The 26,399-nt window shown below is 44.0% G+C and overlaps 1 protein-coding gene across 1 annotated transcript in view; it reads right to left on the bottom strand.

The window, feature by feature from the left end:
• The window catches only part of NUAK1 (NUAK family kinase 1), a 47,190-nt gene extending 33,340 nt beyond the window's left edge, over positions 1–13,850 (bottom strand). Inside the window, exon 1 of the mRNA XM_010410470.3 lies at positions 13,519–13,850. Coding sequence (XP_010408772.3) covers positions 13,519–13,818 — 300 coding nt within the window. The 5' untranslated portion in view covers positions 13,819–13,850. The remainder of the gene's footprint in view (positions 1–13,518) is intronic.
• Between the last annotated feature and the right edge of the window lie 12,549 nt (positions 13,851–26,399).

The following is a 26,399-nucleotide window of genomic DNA, read 5'->3' as shown; positions in this document are numbered from 1 at the left end:
GCAGTGAACCACACTGAAGTAATCCTCCAAAGTAGGAGCACACACTGTTCAAGGCATCAATTTGGGGATGGAACACAAAACCAAGATCTTGGCTATGTTGTTATAAAAAACCCTTTATGACTTTCTCAAGAAGACAGGTATAAAGCCCTGTTACCTGGATCTAGTTCCAACTTGAAAACTAAACAGCCTCCTGTAATTCCTCCAATAATTTAAATTGGAAATGGGGTTATTCACACCCTCTAAGCAACTGCTGCAAACTGTTACAATGTGCTGCTAAATAATGGTAACCTCAGCAGTTACCAGAGTCTCTAAAGTGATTTTACAGGTTTAGGCGAAAGGTACTACATCAGTGCAAGGCTGTAATTCACATTAAACAAGGAAGAGGGTTAGACACTGTTTGAACTCTTAGAACCAGTTTTTTCCCAAGAAGCCACCTCACAGCACATTTTCATTCATTGGTACGTTCTGCCTGAGAAAGCTGTGGATAAATAAATGTAACTCGGCTTACTCTCTTTTTTTCACTGAAGCTTCTGTGAGTTCAGAGAAACCTCAGAACCACTGAGACCTTTGCACATCTTTACAATGCCTCTTCCACCACAAATGTGAAGTCAGCTGGTATTGTGTGGATCTTTTGATTTTGCTCTCTGGTTCTGCAGTCCTTCAGAGAAAAAAAGGAAGTGCTATTTCACCATGAGAATTACAATAGCACAAGGAAAACTTGGGAACAGTCTTTTTAAAAAGAAATGTCTGTACTTTCATGCACCACAATGCTCATTAAAACCCAACACCATACTGTTTGACTACCTCAAATTCCTAATTAACAGAATGGAATTTTGAAGTCTGGAGAGACTTTTAAAGCTGAACTTACAGACTTTAGTCTTTTGGATTAACACTGATGAGCAAGGATTCATTGTGCAAAGATGGTGGGCCACAGGAATTATATGAAGGTGCACAGATGTGTTTAAACAGCACAGATGGAAGGGTTAATGATGCAGAACTATCAGAAGCACCTGTATCTAGTATACTTTTCTAAACTGATCTAAGGTGGATCAAAATATAAACATCACATCCTGGTGGGAATCTAGCAAACCATAAACCCACATCCTATCTGGAAAATACTCTCGGAAAACAAAAAGATTGGCAATCATGTATCAAAGCCTCACCCAGATTATTTTGCTCCAGGGCTTACAGATCGCTTTGCAATATTAAATTTGTTTTTGTTAACGCACTGCTTCAGTATTACATTGTTCTGCCTGGACATTACCTATTTAATGGTCCCTTCTGGGAAGGGACCGTCTTACAATTTATGACCAAGTGTGGTGGAATTACTACAGCGGGAGGAAAGGAGTTTGCTAAGATTTCTTCCCCATCCGTCTCTGATTTCCGAGACATATTTATACCCCTGAAGGTAGAGGAACCTCCTGTTGTTCCCTTCTATTTATTGAAAGTAAATCACCAGGGCCACCCTAATGGCTCAGTGGAGAGAGTAACACAGGAACAGGAACACTCTTGCTCCCTGCAGCCAGTTGGGCTTAGAATGGATGTGAGAGGGTGAGGAATATATTACGCTTTCCTACAATTAAGTGGCTGGCGATCCAGCAATTCTGCAGCCTTAAATGCATAATTTCAGCTTCCCCTGCTAGAAGAGGAGTTCACAACTGCAGGCAGTTGTTCTAAGTAGTTAGGAGACTTAGCTTTGGAGGGGAGAAAGCACAAAGCAATTATTTTTCAGGACGGAAAGCTTTTGCCTAAGAACTCCCCCAGACCCTGCAAGCTCCAGGACTGTTGCCCCCTTCTTCAACACGCACAAACACCTTTTTTGGCATGTGTTTTGGCTGGAGTCAGTTGAACAAGCGAGAGTTAGAACTCATGTTTCTGGGATCCCCTTGCCAGAAGCTAAGCTGTTGGGTAGTGTAACAACAGCAGCCCAGGCTTCCCACTTCACCCTGCCAATGACCTTCGCACAGACTTGGACATACCCCCTTCCTCAGAGCGAGGAGCAATTCCCTCTCATGCTGCTCAGTCCAGAAACTCATCTCAGCAAATACCACAAATCATGTCAGACCGAGCAGGACTATTAAAGCAGTGCTGCATAATGTGCATTGCTGTCCACAAGGGACCAGACCAAGAGACTGCCTAACCCACTTTGTTTAACATTTAGTTAAACAATCCTGAAAGGGGAAGCTGCATTGCTACTCTGGAAATTACAACTTTAATCTTATTTGAACCACGCATTCCTCAGGTTAACTGCAGAAATAATTTAAGAACCAACTCCCAAATAAGACATTTTTCTGTATTTCCCACATTTCTTGGAAGTATATTATTTCCAATGCTGTGAAGCCAAAGCAGACTTACTAATTTACCCAGGTTGAAGTTCTTCCAGTAGCCCCAATAAACTCTAATGTCAGGCTAATTACATGCATTTCACCGGTTTTGCATTTTCACATTGCTCAAAGCAACACCAGTGGAACATTGATCATTTCCAACTCAACCCCACAAACCACTCGCGCATGTTGCATTCATCGCTCACTCGCACTGCATTGCACATGGCAGAAATCCATAGCGCTTCCTTGAAAACAGAGCAAGCTTCATTTCCCTTCCTCAGGCATGCTTTAATACAGCTCTGAGATGCCAGCTTTTACTGGGTTATTTAAACAGCATTTAGAGTTTTGCTGGGCAGATAAGAAGAATAACTTGGGTGTGCAGTAAAACAAAGATATAGCTGTTTGTGCCAAACATTCAGTTTATGGCAATACTTCATAGGAATTATTCCCCATAACAACTGAACTGTCATATCCTACAACTACATCCCAGGCAACCTCCCAGCTGAACTCACTACGGCTGCTGTCTGATGTGCTCTACATACAAACACCCAGAACTAACCAGATGTTCTCTATGTAAAACATTTGGTTTGAAACACGCAGCACTTCTTTCCAAAAATCCATTACATTTGTTTAATGGACTTGCACAGTTCAACTAAAATATCCTGGAGCAGACATTTGACTGCAACTCTACTCTACAAGCCCCATCTGCAAAAAGAAAAAAAAAAAGAAAGAAAAAGCAAATGAGAATGCTTTACATGATTTATGCTGTCTTTATGATCAGCCAGTTCATAAAATACAAGCTCTGCTCTACAGACAATAACACAAATCGCTTTCAAGTGTATTGTTTAGTCCTTGCCTGTGTTAAACAAATATTTCAATGGAAACAAAGGGCCGAACTCGACTCTTCAGCTTACAAGTGTTAATGCAACTGAGAGCAGCATTTTACCCACATGCATAACAGGGGATGCAATTTTTTTGTTTTATGCTCAGAGTGAGTGAGTAATGACATCCAATAATGATAACCAGTTACATTCACGGTTGCAGAGTTTTCCTTTCATCCAAGAAAGGCTTGAAGGAGGTTGAAGTACAGCATGAAATCCTTCTCCCTGATGAATTCCTTGTGAGCAATGCAAAACCCACAACAAGGCCTATCTCAGGTTCCCTTAGACTGCGTTTACATAATAAAATGCCAGACAGAATGGGAGAATACTTTGTTTTACTGAAACAGAGAGCCCAGTAGAAAACTCTCCAACTGTACACAGAAAAAAAACCTGTAATTGAAAAGGATGGCTAGTCTCTGGCCTGGATGCAAATGCACTGCACAGTCCAGGTAAAGGCCCTCATTCCTCCCAGGCTGTGCTGACACAACAGTGACCAAGTTGTATCAAGTGGTCCTCAATAGTGGTGAGCTGTCTCCAAGGCACAAAAGATGGTGGGCTTTTGAAAAATTGGCACCATCCCTGCAAAGTATGACTATAGCCATGGAAGAGGACATTCATTTTAAGAGCAATTTTCCTAAGATGGTTATACCCACACAAGGAATAGCTCAGCACAGTGCTAGAGCTGTGGTCGACCTTGGTTCTCCCCGTGGCTCCACCACAGACTTTCTGGATGAACCTCAGGGAAACCACTCACCTCCTGGATGTCCAAAGCGTAGCTGTAACAACTGGCTCCTATAGGAGTTGGAGCTTAAACCCACAGATCACCATTTAATTATTTCACCTCATTTTGGCACCCTGAAGAGAATAAAAACATGACAAAGGAAGTAGCATGAAGGATGCTATTCCTCATGCATAGTCCTGATTAAAAATGTATCTTCCCAAGAGGGCAATGTGAATGTCTCTCAGTTACATCCCTACACAGGTCAGCTAAGCCTGCATTGCCTCCAGCAGGTATTTACAGGAATTTTCCAGGTTCCAGGCCACATGGCATTAGAGCGTGCACCAGAAGGGAAGGCTGCACTCTCCCCTCTTCTCCTCCCAAAGGCTATTTTATTTCCTCACACCAAAACAACAGCCTGCAGCTCTGCCCTGCTGAATCCTCTACGCCAGGTGTCCCCAGGTATCTCCAGGCGCCTTCGCTCCTCCTGCCTGAGCTGCACTCTGCTGGGGAAGCCATAATGCTTGATTTGTGCGGAGTGGCAAAAATATGCAAATGAGTGACAGCTCTGAACACGTGCCTTGGAACTGTTTCTTTAACAAATGCTTTGCTGTCTTCCCCTGTCAGACTTGTGTGCAAAGGATTTAACCTTTCTGTGTCAACAGCAAAGCACCGTTTAACAAAAAGGAACATTTATTTAGTTACCACACAGCTCAAAAAGGTATTTCTACCCAACCCTCATTGCTATCTTTTGTGATTAAAAAAATATTCACACTCATTTTTAAAATAACACTTGTACCTCAAATAAAGGGAGATATCTTTTACCATCAGGCATTTAATAGAGATTAGAAATATCAGCAGAGATCAAATGCCTTATTGTGTACAGGAAACATGATATGAAGGCTTTGAGATCTCCATCAACAGCAGGACCCCAATTCTTCTGATCTACCCAGGAATAGCTAAATTTAGTCCCTGAACTCGGTATTTTTTCACAGGAACAATATTTTTTTTTCTTAAGCCTAATGTCCCTTAACTAGTGTCATTATTCTGAGGCAGTGCTGCACAAGGCCAAACACGCTGACTCGGCTCCATGGCCCAGCCAGACATTAGGATAATTGCAAGTCCCTCAAGCCGCCAGACCTCAGAACAAAGACACTGCTCCAGCCTTAAGTTGTCCCACATGCGGCTGCTGCATCAGAGTAGCCGAGGGGCTCTGGGATCACCACAGGACAACGTTCCCCAGGAAGGCAAGGCAACAGGAGAAGCATAGGCTGCCAGGCACTGATGCTTTGTCACAGAGGCAGCCAGCCCCATACAAGGTGCAGCAGACCTTCCCATTCACCAGGCTGGCATCCCAGGGACCCAACAGCAAGGGCTCTTGGGCACCATGCTGAAGGCATGGTGAGGTGAAGTGGAACATGCTGACAGTGAGAAGGGAAGGCTGAGAAGGAATCCAGAAATTAAGTTACATTAGGTGCATGTTAAACTCAGCAACCTCAGCTGTCTTCTTAACACATAAAAACAAGATCTGCATTTATTTTGTGATTTTTGCATTCATCTACAACTGGCTGGGATGGTTTCACACATGCCAGCCATGCCAATCCCTTGTCCCACAGCTGCTCTCTGACTGGGTTTTTTTTCAAGTGAAAGGAACCACAGAGCCTGGAAAAATCCATACTTGAGCAAGACCCAGGACTTCCATCACGTCATGAATCAGTGGCAGCTTTAAGGACGAATGGCTCACAAACCATCAGAGCTAAGCAAGTCCCATCCATCTTCAGAGAGCTGAGGTACATAATGAGCTTATACCATGCAATAGTTTAACAGACTGAATTGAGGATTGGCCCATGGTCTATAGTTCAAAATATAGAAATTACTGAGCTCTAATAAGAGTAAAGAACAATGGAAGAGCAAGGGATGGCTACAAGCTTGCCCCCTCCACGCTTTGCAGCACACAGCAAAGGTTACAGGAGGGCCTCCACGTCGACTGAACATCTGGCATTTTTGGTGTGGGTCCAGGATGTTTGATGGGTATGGCCAGACACAGTATGCACACAGAGTACCTCACCCAGCCTCCGAGTGTTCAAAGGTCTAGGATCCCCTAATTTATACAACGTACTATGCTGCCTGTGAAGACACGGTGATAAATATATTCTGTTTAAAAGCAGATACTTCTCAAATCATAACTTGCAGATGCTTGAAGTCTTTCATGTGGGTAAGACAAATGAGAGCCACAGAGACTGATTTTGTAGCCAGGGAGTACAGGAAGCAACAGCAGGAGAACACTATTGAAAGCCTGGATACACTTATGGCTTTAATGAATTGGTCATCAAATATAACAACACACATATGCAGTTTTTACCTTGCTTTGTAGTTCGCTCCCCGCCCTCCCCAGCTATTCCCCATATATCTAGCAAAGTGGAAATTATTTTGAGTTTAGTTTATTAAATGGACACACATGGTACTCACATCTGCTGGAAGATATTTGAGGGAAACGCTGACAAATATCATTTACATATTTAGTTGGAGACCTTTTCATCTGAGACATTTCCTCTGACATATCAACTATCCTAAGTACATCGACCCATCAGTGCTAATGACAAGAGGTTTTTCTATAAAGTGTCTGGTGCACACCTGAGCAATTTAGGGACAAATCCTGACTTATGGAGGAGGCAAAATGAACATTCTCTGTAGGTCAGAGATGCCCATGCCAATGTGCCCATCACTGGTGGCATGCAAACCATCAACACAGAACACCCGAGCTGGGCACTGGCTGAAGCCTCCAGCCTTACCCAGGTCAGGAGTTGCTGAGGCTCTGGCCAGCACACAGAGGAGCCACCACTGGGTTTAGTTATCCATGCTGTGAGCTCCTATCCCACCCCAAGCCTGGAGGCAGACCTGCACCTCTGGCTTCAGCAGATCATTCAGAGCTGTGGCAGAAAACATTGTTTCGTCCCGCTTTCTACAGGAAAACATACAAGACAACAGTAAGGGGAACAGTGTCCTATTGAGAGGAGTATGGCTGCACAGCAAGAGGAGGTGCTTTGGTGTCAGCATCCCAGCTCATGTAGATAGAGAGCACCTAAGCATGGTACAGGAGGCAGAGACTAGAACCAGGCAGATGCCCATGTCAAATCAAAGGTCATCAACTAATTTCCAAACGCCTGGTATGCAGGTTTTGGAAACGTGTCCCACATGCTCTACATTTGGATAACCATGGCTGTACACTCCTTCACCTGCTGGTGTTCAAGGCTGATACATGTAGAGCATTCATAATCCTTCCTTGGCACTGTTGTGGCCACCGTGTGCCTCCTCCCAATTCCTCACTCCAGCAAAGACTCTCTAGTTACTTATTTACCAGACAAAACACAGACTAACTACAGTCACAGTTCTGTAAAGAATAAACAATTGTTCAAAAGAACTGCACATTCCACATGGTTTTATTCAACATGTATGACCCCGAACCACAATATATACAATAATTGTCTCCACATGGCAAATCCACATTGTGGTTCCTAAAAAAATAATAATAATTTTTAGAACACATGCCACTAAAAAATGCAGTACATTTTAGCAATATCTAATGAAAGATTTTGTACAAGCAATTTCCATTCTCTTGTGTTCTCTAGCACATGGTGCTGTGAAACCATTTGTAAAAACACTTAGGCATTTTATAGTGTTTTTAGCTGAAAGTGGCATTAAAAGCATTGGCTCAAATTCTGTTGTGAAATTTCACATGTAGAGGGAATCACACTAGGTATGTATCAAGCCAAAATGTGCCGGGTTCATTAGTAACTTTCCTATATTAACCCTTCAGAAAGGAATACATTGAGACACAGGGAAGTTAATTATCTGCCCAAAATTCTTCAATCCAATGCAGGGGGGGGGGGCGGGAAAGGCGACAGTCTCTTGGAAATTTTTTATTTCTTCACCTGTAAAAAAGTGCAACATCATTGAAAGAATATCACAATGTTCACTCAAAGCTCAAAGAACATGCTGTTGTTCAATTTGGTAAAAGATTTGACAAACTAACGTATTCAGATAACCCCTTACTGGCTAGTCATTAATCCAGACTTTCATACCACTGACCCATACTCGCCTGAGCAAATCCGCTTCTCCAACAAAAATTCTCAGTGCAGAAAACTGTTCTAGTGCCTTTCTCTTGATGACCTTCATGCTGTAATCAGTTATTTCTGTCTGCAGCCCTTAATGTTAAGGTCTTCTTTGGCATTTCAATTATCCAAGTGTTTATATGAAGACTGTAGCAATTTGATACAACCAGGTAGTAACTCCTATGGTAATAAGCCCCCAATATTCACTGTGAATTACATTAGAATAATTCCAGTGGGTTTTTCTCCATTTGTTACTTTTTTTTTTCTTTTCTTAAAACCACAATCTCAGAACACATCTAATAGTTAAAGGTGGAACACAACAAATTAACAGCAAAACTATTTTCAAGTCCATATACTCTTTCCAACTTCTATTCATTCCAGACCTAGAATTTCCATGCATGCAGAGGATGACCCAAGTTTCACTGACATGCCTTCAGCACCATGAAAACACTGTCCAGATTTAGTCACACTACGAGTCCCTAAAGGAATTCAGTTTGAACACCTTAAATAAATAAATAAATACATACACACATACATACATGCATAAGATTTAGGTGATACATTTTGCAAGAATCCCTTTTGCCCTGGGGAGCCTCTGGCCCCAGGTAAGTGTAGCATGGCAGGAGAAGTGCCCGCAGCAGCCACCACAGGCTGCACAGATCCTGCTGGCAGCTGCCAGCCTGGAAGCAGGGAGCAAAGCTGCCCGCCCTGCGCGGGTCACCGCGCTGGCACACACAACAAAGCGGGAGGCAGCAGAGTACAAAAGGGCCAGGAATGGAGACCAAAGCTGGATGTCACACAGGGACAAAAGCCCTGGGTAAAGAGAGAGGCCAGGAGGCAGGACAGACTGAGCTCTGCAGGAAGAGGGTGTCATCCATAGGACCCTGATGTTACGTACTCTACGTGGACGAATCAGGCATTAGGTTGTGCACTCAAAACCAGCTGAAACTTCTGATGATTTTGGATTTAATTGGCAAGTTTTCCCTTTCCCATGTAAAAAAAAGGGGTAGCAATACAAGCTATTGTTACTATAATTCAACTGTATTATCAGAACTGTGGAAGCCACATTCACGAATCAGGAACTTGCTGTGCAAAGTACTGTACAGACACTTCACATCACAGCAGCGCTGTGTAGATACTTATACCTGTGTCTGCAACAAAGGAAGATATCTTAGTAAGAGCAACAAAGAACCTCAAAAGAAATAAACAGTTCTGTGTCAGATTTGGACATTACCCTGCAGAAGATGCACACTGAGCAATCAAGATAAAAATCAATATGAAGCAGTGACCCAAGTGGTAACTGAAGAAGTTCTCAGGGGAAAAAACGGAAATACAGCAATAAAGATAAAAGAATTCACATGCATCAGAGGGATACTGGCATCTTCTGTGATATCAGCAGCACAGGTGAGAGAACCGGAACAAAAATTCCACCTGGTTTTCACTGCCCTCAGTGACCCACGAGCACACTTTTATTCTGTTAAAAGGAACCCTTAAAAACCACACCGCAAACAAACGGTTGTGTGGCCAACAAGGCCTTAATTACTGACATGACAGAGCTGTCATTGTTGGTATTCATGTTTTGGTTTTGTCATGATATGGAGAAATACAATCAGCAAAGTAAAGGTCCTCCTTTCGTGTAATCTGTTGCTGGTCCAGGTTTCAAAGACCCTGTGCAGCCCTTCAAACTCATCAAGAAGCAGACCTGTTTCAAAGCAAAGATGTGCACTGCAGTTGTAAATAAAAAGATTGATTGCTTTAAAATTTGAGGGTTTTTCACTAGATTTTGATTCAGAAACCAATTTCATTTGGCAACATCCTTCTACGTGCACTTATTATGCGAGAGATGAATAACACACAGCAGCCACCACACATAACATGCCTGTCCAAATATGCACCACGTGCCTGTTCTTCATGTTGGGCTGCTGCTTGTCATCAATTCCCAAAATAATTAACTTTCTGAAGGAACGGCTGGAGGAGAATAGTGCTTCCTCCACCTGCTGGTGAGGAGGAAGAAACGATGTCGTGGCTCAGGCAGAAAGAGGGAGATGAAGGTGGAGGAGAGGCAGGCTCCTGCAACTACTCCCCATCACCTCCCAAGTGCAGCCTAAGGAGAGAAAGGAAGACAAACTTCCTGGCTTTTGCAAACGACAAACAGAAAACGCCTATCTGTAATTTAAATTTGCATTCTAGTGAGTATTTACTCCAGTGGAATCATTTACTCAAAGAAGAATCCAGCAGCATTTACCATCTTCATGCACCATGCACAGAATCAGCCAGAGGTGGTCAATACACACCTTAAATACGGCTGAAATAAGTGTAACTGTGGATTTCTTGGCTAACAAACACTGAATACATAACACGAACAAAAGTTCCGTTCTTTGCTTTAACACGTGCAAGATGACAAGTGGAAAAAACACCCACAGAAACATCAACATGAGTGTTACTTCACAGGCTTGAGATATCATCTCTTCATCCTTACACTTGCTAACAGGTGTTTTAATTTAAAATGTCGTAAGTTACAACTGTGTATACTGAGACAGTACTAATGAAGAAACCTTGCTGGCAAAATTAGGCACCTCACACATCATATACTGGGCAACATTTTAACTGCTCCATGCAGCATGCAATACTGTTTGTAGTCACTGTGGTAACTACTGCACAAATTCACATAAGTTGTTTCCAGTAACAAACCAAATGTATCATACAATCTACCCTGGAGCTTTATGGCAGAAAACTTTATGATCACGTTCCACTGCATTATAAGGAAAGACAATAAATTTAAAGTTAAGAGGAATAACAATTTGAATAAACCTGTAACCTGCTAACATGTGCCAAATACTGCTTTCATTCAAGTCAACAGAAATCCTGCTATTGATTTCCAATGGAACAGGATTAAAGCATATCTGTACTTTGCGTTGAACTGTCCTCTCACCTTGGTTTTACTTTATTTACCCAAACCTGCCAGTTTATTTCATTTCTGAGCTCTATTTATACAGATGATGACAAATCCAAAGTTTGTGCTTCACATTAAAAGCCTGGCTAATCACGCAAATCTCTTTATTAAATGCCATACAGCTAAAGAAATTCTTGACAGACAAGATAAGTGAAAAGGCCAAACAGGAGAATTGCTTGAACACATGGTCCAGCTTTGCAATCTGTTACCATACAGCTTCAAATACCTGCTTACCACTGTGTAAAGAAGGAGATGATCAGCTAAACCAGTAGCAGAATAGGAAGAAAACAGCCTGGACTAGAGCAACCTTGGGACTCTCGCTGCCGGCTGCAATAGGATTGGCACTGGACGTGGTGCAACAGACAGTGCCGGCCACATTCCCTGCTCTGTGCATCCCCTGCTGGACACGGCAGCATCTGGTCCAACCTGCTCACGGATGATGCAAACACTGCCCACTAATAAGAACTGAGAAGAGGAAAGGGAAGAGAAAGAGAGGTGGAAAAAAACAAAGGAAAACTGCCCCTCTCTGATCAGTCATCCTGTCGGTTCTCTTATCTCGCCCACAGAAAGCAATCAGTGTTCACTGTAACAGCCAGATGAGGGAACTGTCAGAAAACAAGAAGTGTTTGCCATTCACCGAGATCTGGCTGGATTCCTGACAACTAGCTTTTATTCTGCAAGCAGACAAACTGTGGATATTTTACATACACTCACAGATGTTACAGTTCAAATAGACACGTTACACCAGAACTTGCCTGCAGACTAGTTAATAATTACGAAGTGCCACATGCCAAGGCTTGCATTACTCCAGTAAAAAACTCACACCCTGGTAAGGACTTGTTCAGCTTCTACATACCAGCTGATACAGCGAATGTTACATTTTTACTGCATTTAAAATTGCATAGGTATTCTGATTTTCGCTCTCTCCATTTCTAGATGGCATTAGCCATATAAATTCAGTTCAGACCATATCATCAAAGTATCCTTTAGCTGTGCAGCTGAATAGCTTGACACTTAGCAAAATATGGAAAGACCTAGTGTGTTGTTAAGTTAGATGAGACACACATCTACTGTGCATCCTTTCCTCTGTGAGGACTCCTTCCAAAGCCAAATCTCATGGTACATTACTGTCACCTTTTTTTTGTTAATTTCTCAACTCCTTGAAAAAAGATGTTTTCAATTTATTTGCTTATTTACTACATTTTATAATGCAACTCAAAACTAATCTACTTAAAAAATAATAGTTAGCATATAATACAGCCCTGAAGCTTTTGTTAGCCTGAAGTTGTAAAACAGCCAAGACAGCAAACTTTAAAAATCACGGACTTAGAGTGAGCATACGCAGAGATGTCCATCTCTGGTTTCTCTTTAGCCAGCCTCCAAATGAGCTAATAAACTGAAAGCATATATGATATGACTCTACAACTTGGCTGAAACTCTCATTTTCACTGTCGACACAAAAATATTCAGTTGCAAAGTTAAGTGTTCCTTATTAAAGTCATAGCATCTGAAATTTCATTTTCTGTTTTACAGATCCTTCAGCCTCTGGGTGTGTGTTGAGCTCCTCAGCAACCGAAAGGGAAAGATAAATGTACACCACTAGGGAAACGCTTTGCTTTTAGATGAAGTCTAGTGAAAACTCAATTAGTCTACTTCAGGGCAAAGACCTCTGTAGAAAACCACCTATTTCTCTGAGCAATCTCTAACACAACAACGCCTGCCTCTCATTTGCCTGCCCTCTGTGGATAGTTACATATTTCTGGGAAGGAAAAATGACAATAATTCTGACTAACGTGTACACTGCTTCAATTGCATTTCTGCGCCCGGCTGGAGCGCTGCACCAGTGAGGAAATGCTGAAGCTGAGTTATTGCTGGACAACCCCCGGGCTGCTTCAAGTCTCGAGCTAGCCGGCACCACTGAGCAGTGAAACGGATCGTAAAAACCAATGGGGTGGGTTGCAGTCCCTGCAATTTTTTTAGGTGTCAGCAAAGTTCAGGTCACAAAAGTATGACCGAACCACGGCATTTTTAACCAGAGAAGGAAATGTTTTCCCTTCTGACAGTACTTTGTAAGCAGCGTTGGTTAGCCAGGGGATGTGACAGGTTTCTCCAAAACGTGTATTTCCACTGGGGAAAAAAAAACTATTCACAGTAGACCCGCATGTAAAAAAAAAGAACAAAAACAATAAGCCACCCTATTTTTCCAATAATAGCACAACCCTTCAAAATGTAGCAATGTGTTACTAGAGTACCTCCACCACTCCTCCCAGATGAAAGTCTCTCTGCAGGGCTGGCACTCTGAACAAAGCCCCGGACCGCAGGCACGGGTGGGATGCTGAGCGGGTCCCCGCGGGCTGCCAGCCACGCCAGCCACCCGCCTCTCCACAACCCGCCAGCCCCGCACAGGACGGGGCTCCTGAGGGGATGCACCCGGCCGCCTCCGATACGAAATCGGCGTTGGAATCCGACCTTATATATACCTGTATATATAAAATAAAGAGGCAGAGAGAAGCCGCTCCGCCAACCTTACCACTCTGCCAGAGAACCTCTCGATGGCCCGCTTGACTTTGCCATAGGTGCCTTTGCCCAAGGTCTCCTGCAGCTCGTAGCGATGCTTCAGGTTGTGCTTGTGGTGATGCCGTTTCACCCCCTGCTGCTTCCTCGCCGCCGTTACCTCCGGGGACGGAGCCGCCCCGACCGGCTCCTCCATGGCCGCCGCTGCCGCTGCCGCCTCGCCGCCGGGCGGGCCGGGGCCGCAGGAGGAGCAGCGGGGCTGCGCGGGGCTGGGGCTGCTGCTGCTGCCGTGGGCGGCCGCCTCGGCGCCCTCCATACCCGGCGGCGGCGGGCGCGGTGTGAGCGCCCCGCCGGCCTCGCCGCCTCTGCCTCGGCCCCGCGCCCGCGCCGGCACCACGGGGCGCGGCGGGCGGGGCGGGCCGGGGGGCGGCGGCGGCGCCCCCGCTCTCCGCCCCCTCCCCGCCGCCCGCCCCGGCGGCGGCACCGGCGTGGGGCGGCCCCTCCGCCCGGGCCGGCCCGCCCCGAAAGCCGCGGGTCGGGCGGGGGCGGCAGCTGCAGGGCGCGCTGGTACGGGCCCTGCTTTGTGCGCCGGGTAGGTGGGGGTTTCGCGGCGGCTCTCCCGGCCCGCGGGAAGGCGCCTCAGCGGGGCCGAGCCCCGTGCCGCCGCGGCCCCGGACTGAGCCCCTGCGCCCCGCGGGGCCGGGCTGAGGCGAGGCGGAGCACCGGCACCGGCCCCCTGGGTCTGGAGTGTGCACCTGCAGAGACAGCGGGCAGGGGCTTGAGTGAGCCTGCACCAAATTTAGGTCTGGAAAGTTTTTTCCAGAAAACATGTAATTTTCCCCATTCACCAAGCGGGCGAGGGTTTCCTGTAGGGTTTCCATGTTGGTGGAACTGGCAGAAAAAACTCAGGCACACCCAGGTGCCGCCTGTCCTTGGCATGGGCAGGCGCTGTTTGCCTGCTCCAGAAGTTTTTTGCCGGTGAGAAACCTTCCTGGGCCCAGCCTGTTGTGGTTGACTTGAAAATCTGTGCCAAGAGTTGAGGAACACCTCGTGTCTGCTTTCGGGATCTTTGAAATACAACGAATGCATCAGTTTTACGATTTCTTCATTTTAAAGTGAGGGTTATTTCTTTCACAAAGACAGCTTGAAAACTTAAACCAATACAGACATACAAATTGTTGCCAAGGTTAAGACGAATCGGATGTTCTCTTTAGAAAAGAAGCCATCCCCAAGTGCATGACCAGAGAAGGCAGATGGTCTCTTGTAGCAGAAATGGGAAATGTGCATGGGGTGGAATCATTCTGTCATGCTCCACTATGGCCAGTTTTCTGGACCAACAGAACAACTTTCAAGTGAGAGCCCTGGTTCAGCGTCTCTTCCCTGCTGACCTTAAGGGGCAGGTTACAGCTGGGATTGCCTGCTCTGCAAGGATAACACACAGACTTTTTGAAATCTTGGGTTCCACTTTGTGGTCACAGCAATATCAAGGCACAGAATTTCAGGAGTCGAGAGCCCCATCCCTCCGGTTCGCTGGGGGAGTGTTAGCATAGCTGATCCATGTGGTCAGACAGTTTCTCTGGCTGGCTCCTACAAAGGCTCAGGTCTGCCAAAGGTAACTAACTCTGGAGTGTCAAGGTGATGGGGTGATAGCCAGGCACCAGCTTCGGTGAGGATTCTTGTTTGGTTCCTCTAACTCGCTGGGCCTGTGTGTAAAGCTGGACTTCTGCAAGGTTTTTTCCTGAGACTGTGAACACTCTGTCCTGAGGTTGCAGCCTTAGCTTCTCTGACTTGAACTTGAAAACGGAAGCTTTTCTGTAATTACATTACTATGCCTTAGTTTTAGGATCAGCAAAAGTGTCCAGCTGGCCCAAGGCAAGTCTGCCTAGTGCAGTACCCTGTTCCCAGCAGGAGCCAGCACCATGCCACAAGGGTCGAAGAAGACAGCAAGAATCCTGCAGCAGTCAGAAGAAACATCTCCTGTGCTGGCTTCTTGATCTTTGGAAGCCTGATATTGGGTGTAAGCCTGGGAGCCTGAAACTTAACATCTCTTTCACAGAGTGCACCACAAAGTGGCTATTCCAAAGCAGAAAAGGTAAGGGAAGCTTCACTCTGTTACTATACCAAAAAAAAAAAAAAAAAAAAAAAAAAAGCACACTTTTTCCCTCTGTAGCCCCTTCCTTTATCTTAAATGTGGAAAGGACAAAAATTCTGTGGCCTTCTCTTTGTAAGAAGTAAAATGACATTTGTAGCTTGGATGTTTTTGTTGTTTTATTTTAATGCTCTGAAGTGCTACTGCATTCCCCCCAGCTGGCACAGAATAAAGCAATGCCTGGGCTACCTGAACGTGCTGGAGAGGGACAGAGGGACATCTGCTACTGCCCTGGCTGCCTTCCATGCCCCTGGTTTGAAACCCACTTATGTAGCTCTTCTCACACTTGAGGGGATGCCTCAAGAGACATCCATGTGAAGGAATGCGGGACAGACCTGCTGCAAGTGAGGACTGGCACAGGGATGGAAATGCAGCAGCACCAAGAGGCAGGAGGGACCTAGGAGAGGGGCTGGTGACACAGGGAACATGAAGGGTGCCCTTGACTGCCAGGAGAAGTGAAAAATTTTCCTGGCATGTGTTCACCTCTGCACAGCTTCACTTAAAATAGATTAAATCAGAGTCTCAGTCTTGCAGCGTGCCAGGGGTGCAGCAGTCTGTCAAGATGACAGTGACAACTGCCTGGTGGTTTTGCATGTCCAGTGCAAGCCGTAGTCCTACCAAAAAGGAGAGTAGCCCGGGTCCTGTTCTGACCTGTGCCAGTTGACCGTGCTGCAGGAGCAGCTCAGGACTGGCTCGGGCCCCCCAGAGGCCAGCAGGGAAGTGTCCAGCTACGGTTTTCAGACAGTCTGGAAGCTCCCTTCAGGCTGAAACTCAGTATAGCCTGTATTCAGGTCCTTTATGCCCCTTGAATAGCAGAAAAGCACGAATGCCCGTGATGAAAACAGGTTTCATTATGTCGTACTCATGAGCATTGTTAATATCCCCAAGAGTGTTCCCTTTTAGCTGCTTGGAAGCATACATCATCATTTTCATGGAAATCATCAGTTCCAAGGAAATATGTCATAAATCATTGCTATATACTGTAATTGGAGAGATAGCATAAGAAAATACCAGAAACTCCAAAATTAAAACTGCCAATTTTGTAATGGAATAAGCACAGGTAGTATGTAGCATTAGAAATACCACTTTTCCTTTTAAATTTCCATGCTCTTAAATGTGAAGCCAGTGGCCATTAAGCAAATCAAGTATGTAATTTAAAACTGGACAAAAGAAACTTTCTGTGCTCATATGGAATAGCAATGATAATTGAAAAAATATAGAAGTATACATATGTTTGAATGTATCACCAACATACATAGATATTTCCTTTCAATTTTTAGCAAGTCCGTGTAAAACATGCAGTGTTTCATTGTTTCTGAGATAAACATTTGGTGAGAATTTCAGTTCTTTGAGTTTATAGGCACCACTCGGGAATTCTTCATTTCTGACAGTATTATTTTACGTAACTGCTTTTCTTTATTCACAAAAAGGAATTATCCTCCCATTGAAACCATCAGACTTCTGCTAGCCAGCTTCAAAGGAAATAGGATTAGGCTCTAATTTGCAAAACAGTATTGGAGGATATGTTGTACCAAATCTAAACTATACAGATAATCACTGTAACAACAAAAAAACATTTATTTCAGTAGGCTTACCTTCCTAAAGCCAGTGTGGGTTGGAAAATAATCTTAAAAGATTGTAACATGTGAGCAGTAAAAAATTATTATAAAATGCAGTGCATTTTTAGGATTAATTTTGCCATGAACTTTCAAAACAGCGCAACTTATTTGTTATCTGGCATAGAGACACCCAGGATAAAAAAGCCCACTCACTTAATAGAACTCAGTCAAATATTTAGGGCTCTTCAAAAAATTGACGGCTTCTGTAATGAGACATGAGTTTCATAGAGCTGATGTTAATTCATTCCATGTATTGAGCTAAATAAAAACAGAACAAAACCAGATCTCAAAAATACTTGCTAAAATACTTAATTTACCAACTGAGGCCAGGTACTCTCTGTGCAAGGATTATGCATATTGCAACTTGACTGGGTGAGATGGTGTCATCTGTACTGAGACTTTTTGCTCTTCAGCATTCTCCGGTGTTTGTGAGTTGTTTAGCAGTGTTGTTACCACCCTTACAGAGATTGGCTTCCAGGGGGCTGTTGAAGAGGTGGAATATGTTCCTTGACTGTTCCCTACAGTGTAAGATAGAGGAAAGGGGAGAAATGAGTATTAAAGGGATTCCTGGATGCAATGGACATGTGTCCATTGGATACTAATATGCTGCTGCCTTAGGTTGCAGTCCTCTCTGCTGAGTTCCATAGTCTGTAGGTGGAGAAAAACATAACCATAGTTCTTTAAGTCATTTGAGTTGCTTTGACTGCTCATGATTGATGATCAAGCTAAGTGTAGGTGTATGCATTTGCTGGACCAAGCTTAAATGTTCAGCACTGTCCAGACTGCAAATCTAAAGATGACATGACTTTCAAATCATTGAAAGATGCTGGCAGGCGAAACTGGAGGACATTCTCTCAATGGAACTGTCTCTTCTGTGTTAAGTACCTGCTGAGAGACAGCTTTTTGGTCTGATAAAGTGAAAGCATGTTAATGTGTTCCACTCGAGGATAGAGATTATCCTTTAGAAAGCAGTACTGGCAGAGACAGCTGGCATCCATCTGGTTGCTGGGGCAGGTATCTGTATATTATCTGCCCTGGCAGATCACATCCAATCCTTGTAATTGCATGCTTTATGAAAATTGCAGGAGTCAAGAAAGTTCAGGATTAAGACTGTAATGCTGATTTTCTCTGTAGTGAGCCATATAAAAAAACCTTGCCTTGACAAGTAGTGGTCTTTTGAGGTGTGTCTTGTCTGCATCCAGAGATGTCAGTTCACTATTAAAACAATACTTTAGTCAAGTAATGATCACTGACAAGGCCCAGATTCGGAGGTTATAAAATTCCATCTAAATTCACGTGTCTCCTCTTGTTCTTTGATTGCTTCTAGGAATCTTGAGATGTCCATGCAATAGGAAAAATAAAGACTTAAGTGAAATTAAGCCCTCTCGGTCTGGATCCCAGACCCATTATAGAGCTTTATGAGCAGTGAAGAAACTGAGGAATACTTGTAATACCTTTTTGGAGAATACTCTGGAATTGAAATTGGGGTTCTTCATAAGACTATAAGACTTTGAATAGGAGAGGAGCTGTATGTCTGTAAAATGTCTTTAAAATTCCATTTCCAAGCCTCAAGCTTTTACTTCTGTGGCTTTCACTAAGAATTTAGACAATTAATGTGATAATTTTTACCTGTAATACTGTTAATTTCTTCTTCTGCTTGATATGTTTTATGGGGATATTCATAGCGCAGAGGATAGCAGTCACCTGCTCAATTTACATCTCCAGATCTGAAAATTCATTTACATGCGCACTTGTGTACCTGTATGCTTATATCACATGATTTTATCCATAGAAAATCTGCTTTTCTACAGTCAACATTTCCTCAAAATTCCCCACTGTTATTGCTACACTGGGACCCTCAAAACCAGAGAAGTGAGATGAAACAACCTGAACTGCAGAGGAGACAAAACTGAAATGTAGCAGTTGAGGCTCAGCATCTTTTCTGTTGCACAGCTTCGAGAAGGATTGACCACACATAATGCCTTCTTCTGTTGCTTTCCTATTTCTCCTTCAGTTTAGACGTTCTTTCAGTAGAACTCTGTGATGGTGTGTTTACTGTGTTACTTTATATTAATTTCATTAAATGTATTAGCAATGCAATCCAAATTACCAGCTCCCTCCCTATCCCTGCACATTAATCCTTTCAGGATTAAAACTCTCATACAAGTTGCAACACTGTGAGGAGAGAATTGTGTTGGGTCACGGTCAGTGGGTTGCGCATTCCAACAATGCAAACTGCAAAAAAAGACATTTAAAATGTAGCTGAGTCGCTCAGCAGCGTGCTCTCGTCGTGTCATCGCTTCCCTTCTTTGCCTTCAGTTCCGTCCCTTCCGTCATTTCTGGTTTTTTGCCCTTATTTTGAGAGACTGACTGAGGGCATCGCTTTCTGCCATCAGCCTGTTAGGCTGTGTGCAGGCAGCCAGATCTGCACCCAGCCCGTTTTGCCCACCGCCAGCTCCCACACCAGGAATGACTGCTCTCGGCATAGCTTATACACACCAGCTCTTCCAAACCATCACCACGAGTGGTCACCCTCGGCCACCATCTCTCAATTCCTCCAGCCCCAACTCGCCAGTGCAACAGTGCAGGCAAGCGAGGTGTCTTCTTGCTGGGTTTTGGGGTGAAACCACAGGCCCTTATCCTGTAAACACAGCTGGTGTTCAGTGGTGCTTGTGGGTTGTGGCGGAAAAGGGTGGAGCTGTGCAGCCATGGGTTGGTTTGGGACTGGAAGGCAGCTGGGGCAGAGAGGGGGGAGTGAAATGCAGCCGAGGTGGTGATGGAACAGGCGTCATCCTGCTGGGGGCTGTGCCGGGGAGCTGCGCGCCTCAGGGCCTTCGCTCGGAGATGTTCGTGTGGGAACATAATGGGGAAGCATGAACTTTTGCCATTGTGACCCCTTCATCCTGCATGACTCACGGATGAGATGGGGCAGATACATCCCTCCAGGACGCTGGGATTTCCTGCCCAGTCCGATCGAATGGAGATATCACAGCCACTGGGTAGATCCTACAAGGAGAGAGGTATTAGCCTTAGTTGTGGCTTTTGTATGGCGTTCATTGCACTGAAGCCTGTGATGAAGAAAACCAAAAGTATGTTTTGCACAAGATTTTTGTTTTCATGTGGAGGTCTGTGGATCTGTGTCTAGATTGTATCGCTCTTTTCATGACGCTATTTGATGTGTAACCCGTCTTCTTGGAAATATAAGGTTAAAGCTGTTCTAATAATATAGGAAGTAAAAAAGACATAGATGTAAGTATCTCTGTTTTTCTTAAATATAGATAATTTTTAGAGTGAAGAAGATTAAGTGCAAGATGCTTTGCTAAAAGTCACGTTGCAGGTGACACCAGTGAGTTACCAGATGTTCATACCTTTGAATACACCTGAACAAGCCTTTCCCCGAGACTGTCACTGACTGGCAGATATCAGGGATAATGACAGCAAATCCTGCCCAGTTACCAGAAATGGACCCCAAGACATTACCATGTGATGATAGATATACAATGTACCCCATCAGACAGAGCAGCATTTGTTATATTTGACTGATAACATGCATCACTTCCCTTGGCAGTGTGTGTATGCAGTTCAAATCGAGTGGACAAATGGGGACTGTGTGCCACCTGACTCCTGTTGGGAGACAAATCTGTAGGGAATAGATGACAACATGGCTCTCTATTCCCTCTTTGCCCACAGATGCTGCAGGCTGGGTGGTAACCTCCTTGCCCTCCACAGACAAAGGGGAGCAAGGACTGAATTAAAAAGGCAAAAGGCAGTGCTTTCCCCTTTTGGAGGTGTTTTAGGGAATAGTGGACAACTCCACACCCTTGTCACAGGCTCCATGGTAGGGATACAACCTTACATGGAGAAATCATCTCCTCCTCCCCGCCTCCCTTTAAATTCCCACTGAAATACTGGAATTCATAGCTGTAAGACTGGCTGTATTTTTCCTTCACTGATCATTAATTTGTCAAAGTCAAAACAATACTAAATTAGAAAACAGATTCAGCACAGAGACTGCCAGTTTCCTTTAGCTTTATTTTGCTTACTTTTCATTTGTCTGCAGCCATTTCCTGGCTTTAAAAAATAGTGTTTTCTATGACTTGTGAAAAAATTAGGTCAAATAATAAAAAAATGTTAATGGCAATATAATAATTTTATGGCAAGTGATTAGAAAGATGTAAACAGAGTATTATGGCTTTAGGATGTGTATCAACAATCCAGCATGACTTTCACAGGAAAAAGACATACCCAGAATTCTCAGGCAGCAAACTACAAAGAGCAGTTAAATGGAAAATGAATCTGTTTGTGTATAGATGCCCAAGAACCAAATATAATTTTCTATTAGATCTTTTTAAAATCCCATTCGTTATGCCTGTTTGCTAGCAGAGAGGACTCTTTAAATCAATAGCAAATTGGCTAAGTGACAAATTTGATCAAAGCCTCATTATGCGTGCAGATTTCATTTTGCTGGCTAGGGAATCATGAGAGGGAAGGTTTTGTGACTCTCTGTCTTTCCTTTGTGCTTCTCACGCAGCATAAAGGGAATTGCAAATTTCTAAAATCCCCATAGTGGGCATAGGGGAGCAGAGGATGCCATCTCCTCGTGCACTGTCATCCAAGAGGACAGTGACAGCCCCTCTCACTCCAGCACTGTCCTCGTTGCTGGGCCCACAGCAGGGTGAGTGTCAGGCCCGGGGTGGAGGGCTTTAAGGGTGGGAGAATGTGTTTTTGCTATGTTGCCAGGTCATTTTCTTTGGAGCTGAGTGCCACGTGACAGCCACCCCCAGGTTTCTCCAGCCTGCACTGAAACCACAGACAGTCACAGTCCAACAACCCCAAAAAGAGAACGCAGACTTTAAGATACAGTCCCAACCCCCCAGGGAGAAGCAAGACAACACATTGATGCCACCAGCTTGCCTGTGTCAATGCAGAGCACACAACATTTTGGGCAATGTTAGCTGTAGGAAAAAGCCACCCTCCCCAGCAAGTCCACAGAGGTTTGAGGAGATGCCTCCATCTTGTTCATGATCTGTGGCCAATCAGAAAATCTGGCCCAGGGCCTAAAAACACTTTTAAACTAGTGTCTCCTTATCTCTCCTAAAGAACTAGAATACTCTTTCTTGCCGCCCAAGAATTATGCAGAAATAAATCTTCCTGGATCTGCAGAATGCTTTGCTGACACTAATTGTGTTATAAGGAAGAAAGAGATTTATTTTTAATGGAACAGGACAGTTATTTTCAAAGCGCATGTTTGAAGGTCTGTTACTGAGATGAAAAAAGTACTCAAATTTAATAAGAGGAGCAACATGACCTCTGCATACTTACCATTGCTTTAGAAAGACCAAATCCTTCTCACTTTACCTTAGCTTGTACTAATCTCCATGAGGGCTCCACACACAGGAGCCTTTGCCAGCACCGAAGCTTATGAAGATGACCCCAGTTACGCTGCCTAGAATAAACCAGATGCTGCTGCAAAACAGCTGGAAATTACTAATTTTCTCCCTTCATATGCATGCCCCCTCATCATGATACTGTCTGAAGTCTTCTGTCTCATCCTTCTGTTCCCTTCCCTCAGTCCCCAGCCTACTTTCACTTGTTGGGACAGATGCAGCAGGCTTGTTGAAGACATCTCCTCCCTTAGGACCTAGACATGAAGCTCAATAACTTTGCTCCCTTAGGGTTTTCATCACCTTTCTGCCCTGGCTTCATAAAATAGAAGGGTTTCACCTTTCATCCCTGTGTACAAGCTGGCACCTAAAAGTATGCCTGGGGTATTCCAAGGAGACGAAGGGGTGTCATTGCCCAGATCTCATTGGTTTTGCACCAAGTGGCACACATCCTCTGCTCTGTGTCACTGAGGTGTGAGTTCTTGAATCTGCTTGATTCCTGCCAGTGGTAGTGACAGAGAAAAAGAAAAATTAGAGCTGGATCATCAAGAAAAGCAAGCGTAGTGTGGGGCACATTCATTTTTAAATGGGTGAATTCTCCCAGGGCACCACCTCTCCTCCAGTTTTCAGCTCCATTGGAAATATGTAGATCAAATGTCCAACGGAGGGAAATGAATTGGCTGAGGTTGTAACTTTACACACACATTCTGTAGAGAAATACAATAGCTAGATTTCTAAGATTTCAACCTGACCACTGCAATGACGATACTCAAATGAGAAAAGAGAAAGGAAGAAAGGTGCTTCTTGCCACAGCTTTATCTAATGTGATCTCTGGTTACTGCTGATGAAAGAGAAGAAACCTGCTTTGCTTTAGAAAGAGAATCAGACCCTTTCTGTAGCACCACCAAGTGGTTGAGCATCACTGGGAAAAACCTGTCTGCAAAACCAGCCTCAGCAGTGCCTCACAGCAACATTTTCCAGCTCCTTTACAGTCTTGTAAGTGGTAAATATGATTTTTGGTCTGTAAACCTGGATGTAAATTGAGATTGTCCTCACTGAAGCTGACCAGAGTGTGGGTGAAGACAGTATCAGATATCTTGCACTCAAAGCTGTCAGGAGAAGACTGACAAAACCTTAATGCTTATCTGGTGTTTGTGTGGGTGAGCAGATGTCTTGAGCTGTGAAAACCAGGACTGGGATGTATTAGGAGTGCTACAGGAACAGAGTGAGAGACAGGTCTCTCTTCAACAGTTTTTTTCACTGGGAAATGGTATTAAGAATCAGTGGTAAGCAAGATCATGTAATGTCTTTTTTAGCAGAATTTACTTTTCTTCTGAAAAAAAAAATTGTGTGAATTTATAAATTGGATTCGAACAGCTATGAAAGGTGTATGATCACAAATAAAGATGGAGGCTGATTCCTGGTGCCATGAAAGACTCCTGGTGTAAAATTGCCCTTTGCCAGTGATAAGTGATCAGTGAAAACTCTTTCGTACGACATAAGTTGTTGCTGCTCTACCTTCAGGGTTGCTACTCAAGGAGGGTTCCTTTGCCTTGAGTCTTCTTATGATGGAGAGAGGCCTGTAACAGCTTGGTTGCTCAAGCTCACCCCCACTACAAAGAGACTTCCAGGCAAAGGGATTGCCTGGGATGTCCCTTGTAAAACCTGGTTCCCAACATGGTCGTCAGGAGCAAAGAAGCATCTGCCTTAGGAGTCCAAGCCACTGGCATTGTCCTGGTCACAGGTTATTTTTGAACCCACAAATCCGACTTGTGGAAAGACTAAAAGTACTGCTCCTGGAACCAGACCATCAGGCTACATCCATGTAAAATGGATTTAAGCAGGTTTGAATGCAGGAGCAAAACCTTTGTGTCTGTTGTGATTAGCCGTTAGAAAGGCACATGTGTAATTCTCCTCTCAGCTATCATGTCCTCCTTTAATTGCTGCATTCATCAGTTGTAGGTATCATTAAGTCTCAGCCAATGATCCCTACTCATTTTCTGGCCAAAAAGCAGGACACTGAGGCTTGTGTTCACCACTGACCTTTTGCAGTGCCACAGCAGCATTAGCTCCTTTCTACCTCGAGGAATGGCAGGGACCAAAGGTATCTCTGCCCTTCATGGGGGCTGCCCAAGTGAAAAGAGCCCCAGTAGGAATAAAAGGCCACCTTCTTCTGTACCAGCTAATGCTTCTGTAATTAAAAAAGCAGGTGCTTAGTGGCCGTTCTGTTTGCCTGCCTGCAAACTTGCAACACAGCCAGCGATGTCTGAGGTGCCGCTGTTTGGAAAAGCAGCAGAAGGACTCAGCATTCCTAATGACAGAGATATGTTTTCAAAAATACATTTCTTAGCATGACAGGCAAAGATGAAAGGGACCTGAGGTGAAGCTTTGCACAGCTCCATTTCAAAAGCAGCAGCTGCCAGTGGTATGGTTGTTGGACTTGTCCTCCAGTATGATACTGCAGACAAATAATGGGAATATTTTTATTTGAAGAGAGGCACCAACAGACCAGGACCCATCATAAGCAGGCTTGTGAGAACTCAGTGTGGTTTTCAGAGGAGGTGATTATGCATGGCTGCCAGTGTTCGGGAGCAGTGGCTATTCAGCACCCCTGAAAAGAAGGCTAGATTGATCCTGAGGGCACATAGATAAATTGAGGCAAAACACATGGGAGAGTCTAATTTCTGAGGGATTATAATCATTAATAACTCTTTGCATTTGTGCAGGTGTGTCCATGATACACCAAATCCATGCATATATGAATATATATAAACATATATAAACATATATATAATATGTTTCACTATATAAAATTTATATATTATATAATATATGTAAACATAAAAATGTGCTTGGTAATATCTACATACCTGTCTGTATGTACATATGCAAGCTCACATTGCTTGAACAGCTATAGTAGGGATCCTGTCAACATTAGCCATCAATATTAAAAGCCCTTTTATGTTTATCTTGATGCTTGAGGATCTAAAAGTCAAAGTTCAGGAGGAGTTGAAATATTGTTCCCATATAACTTTAAAAATATAATCACAGCAGAGCACAGCACTATGTTCAAGCTGAAGTCAAGCTGCCTGTTATAGTACAAAGCTGGACACCCCATTGCAGCTCTGGCCATCTGCATGCACACTACACTTAAAATGGAAAAAGGCCTCTGGGGAAAATGAACCAAATTTGCCGTGTGTACAAGCAGGCATGATCCTTTGAGGTCTGTGGAATGCATTTGTTTACACCAGTAATGGATTTAGTCCAGGGACTGCTGTTCTTTATGAGATCTCCCTTTTCTTTGTTTTTATGCCAGTGTAATTCCACTTTGGTAGGAATAATACTAATTTATGTAAGTGGCAAAAAATTATATTTTTGCTTTTCAGCGCAGATGGTGGATTACAACTTTCATAGCCTGTTTCCTTTCCTAGCCTACTGCACTTTTTCTGCAGGTGCTGTTCCTCTGATTTTTTTACATGTACTGCAGACTTGCATAGTCTCAAACAAAAGGCAACCAGGTGTTCAGTGCCCACATCCAGTACCTGCTCCTTAGAGTGAATGCTTTTGCCCAGTGCATATCCCATTCCTGTTGCTAATGATCGCCATGTTGCCTTCACCAGAATTTCCCTCCTGCCACTGTCGCAACCACCACCATTCCAGCCAGGAAGGGCTGCCCCCACAGAAGTTCATTAATGCTGCTTGTTAATTGCTCAAAGACTGGAGACAGAGGGGTCCTGTTTCATGT

The sequence above is a fragment of the Corvus cornix genome, chromosome 1A (assembly GCF_000738735.6).
Source record: "Corvus cornix cornix isolate S_Up_H32 chromosome 1A, ASM73873v5, whole genome shotgun sequence".
NCBI lineage: Eukaryota > Metazoa > Chordata > Aves > Passeriformes > Corvidae > Corvus > Corvus cornix.
Note: the sequence above shows the minus strand (reverse complement) of the source record. Positions and strands in the feature narration are given on the sequence as shown.